At 44.6% G+C, this 2408-nt stretch overlaps 1 protein-coding gene across 1 annotated transcript in view; it reads left to right on the top strand.

Annotated features, from left to right (window-relative positions):
- Nucleotides 1–2408, top strand: part of LOC101852029 (FRAS1-related extracellular matrix protein 1) — a gene marked incomplete in the record, with an annotated part of 53349 nt that overhangs the window by 38910 nt on the left and 12031 nt on the right. Inside the window, 2 exon segments of the mRNA XM_035970548.1 lie at nucleotides 184–410; nucleotides 1216–1618. Coding sequence (XP_035826441.1) covers nucleotides 184–410; nucleotides 1216–1618 — 630 coding nt within the window.

Below are 2408 nucleotides of genomic sequence, written 5' to 3'. Positions count from 1 at the left end.
ATTATTGTTTTTTGTTGTTTGTTTATTTTTATTGTATTATTTTTTTTCTGGGAAGGGTTGTTGTTTGTTTGTTTTTTTCCCTCTTATATGAGAAATGGTTAAGTCCCCATTTCCAAGTACCCAATGTTCTGTCTTTTTATTTTTGCACTTTGTCTCTCAAACGTTTCGTTCTTGGTTTCTCAGATTCCTGCTAAAGGCTTTCTCCAGTATTGCCCCGACCCACAGTCGCAGTCGTTAGAGCTAGACTGCCGAGACCTGGCACTAGGGGAGAACTTCACCCAGACAGATGTGGATTTGAACCACATACGCTACATCCACACCACCAGCATGGGAAGCACCGAGACTGACCGCTTTGTCTTTGTGCTCACAGATGGAACTCACAAGAGACATGAGGAAACTTTTGAGATTCGGTGAGAGGTCAAATGTTTTTGTAACGATCAGGGCTGATCTAAGAACTCTGCTTTTTGTGAACTGTCACGTAGTGGGTCTGCACATCATTACGAATTTGGTGGAATTGGGACGATTTTTATTCAGTTTTACTTAAGTACAATGGTAATACCCCGGATTCCAATTTTAAAAATTTCGGCTCTTCAAATTCTCTGCCAACCTTCCCAGTAGGCCTATAGTATAAGGGAAGAAAAACTACCAGACCTGGACAGTCTACGTCACTATGTCATGTGCAGATGTATGACTTTAGCATTATCTTTGCCTTGAGCCCTTGTTGTTGCTCAGTGCCACTTTGCCTTCAGAAAAACATTAGACTTTAGAAGTACCGAATCCACGAGTAAGGGAAATATTAGGCTGAAAAGGTGGTAGCAAATTCCTGTCTTTTTGTGCTATGTGTGACAGCCCAGGCCAGTGAGAGATATTTTTAAAAAATGGATCATTGTTTGAAACTTCATTCAATAGCTCCCTTATCTTCCCTTTTTTTATAACTCGACCCGTGACGAGCCAGTCATGACTGCTTTTTTCATCATGCCTTTGTTTGCGATACTTTTATACTTGCTTGACATCCCAGGGAAAAAAACATTTCATGGCCATATTAAGAATTTTTAAGCCAGATTATAAACTTTATTTGTTGCTGATTACTAAAATATATGCTGGTTGGTGGCAGACCAGACACAGGCCTCTATAGACATGAAAATATGTGTTGTAGATGAAGAATCATCGCTCAATGCTTGCTGTCCTTTGTAATCTAGTCTTTTCTGCTTTCAGCATTCGCAACTCTAAGAAAGCCAACATCGCGGTGCTGAACAAAGGCATGGTGGTGCGCGAGGGGGAGCGGGTGGCCATCAGCACCAACAACCTGAGCGCCAGCGATGAGAGCACCAGGGGAGCGGAGATCGTCTTTGCCGTGATAAGGCCGCCCCGCCTGGGTCAGATCGAGCACATCAAGAGACGCTTCGTGCCCATCAGCAGCTTCACCCAGCTTGACATCGCGTCTCAGCGCGTGGTCTACAACCACCTGACCAAGAACGATATCGTGGAGGATTCCTTCACCTTCACCGTCACCAACGGGCTGAGCGAGGCCAAGGACGGAGAGTTTCACATCAATATCCAGCCCATGGACCGCGTGCTGCCGTCTCTCATCGCGAACACATTGCTGGAGGTTGTGCAGGTGGGTGTGTGCCAGATATGTACTCAGTCTTTGGGTCAATGGTCAGTCTTTGTGTCTCTTGCCAGTCTTTGTGTCAGTGGCCAGTCTTTGTGTCAGTGGTCAGTCTTTGGGTCAGTCTTTGTTTCAGTCTTTGGGTTAATGGTCAGTCTTTATGTCATAGGTCTGTCTTGTTGTCAGTGGTCAGTCTTTGTGTCAGTGGTCAGTCTTTCTTTGTGTCAGTGGTCAGTCTTTGGGTCACCAGTCTTTGGGTCACTGGTCTGTCTTTATGTCAGTGGACAGTCTTTGTGTCACTCGCCAGTCTTTATGTCACTGGTCCAGGGCTGCCTAAGTCTACTACCAATTTTTCTGGTAGTTACCCATTTTGAACCTGTTCTGCCGCCATACCGCTAAAGGTGTCGAAACTACCGGATTTGTGATGGGCCACGAGAGTAAAAGAGAAAAAAAAGGCCCGTTCTGCTGTGCTTCCATTCTTCTCTGTTTTTTTTTTTTTACAGGAATCCATCCATTCTGAAAGTTCCGTACTTGCTGGATCATCATAACAACTCCATGCATTAAAAAAGAGAGAGATAGTATTGGCTTATCACTTATTGGCATTTCATAGCAAAGGATCGGTACTTGCCTCCTTAGCTCCTTGGATATTTAGAGTAACTCTCGGCAATAAGTTGTACTAGAAACTGCCAGCTCGCGCATTTTGCATGCTCAACCATATTATTTATCCCTTTGTGCAGTTCGGTCAGTGGTGTGTGTGTGTGTGTGTGTGTGTGTGTGTGTGTGTGTGTGTGTGTGTGTG

This window comes from Aplysia californica, unplaced genomic scaffold, assembly GCF_000002075.1.
Source record: "Aplysia californica isolate F4 #8 unplaced genomic scaffold, AplCal3.0 scaffold00284, whole genome shotgun sequence".
In the NCBI taxonomy this organism is placed as follows: Eukaryota; Metazoa; Mollusca; class Gastropoda; order Aplysiida; family Aplysiidae; genus Aplysia; species Aplysia californica.
The sequence above is the reverse complement of the archived record's forward strand: the minus strand, read 5'-3'. Positions and strand labels throughout refer to the sequence as shown.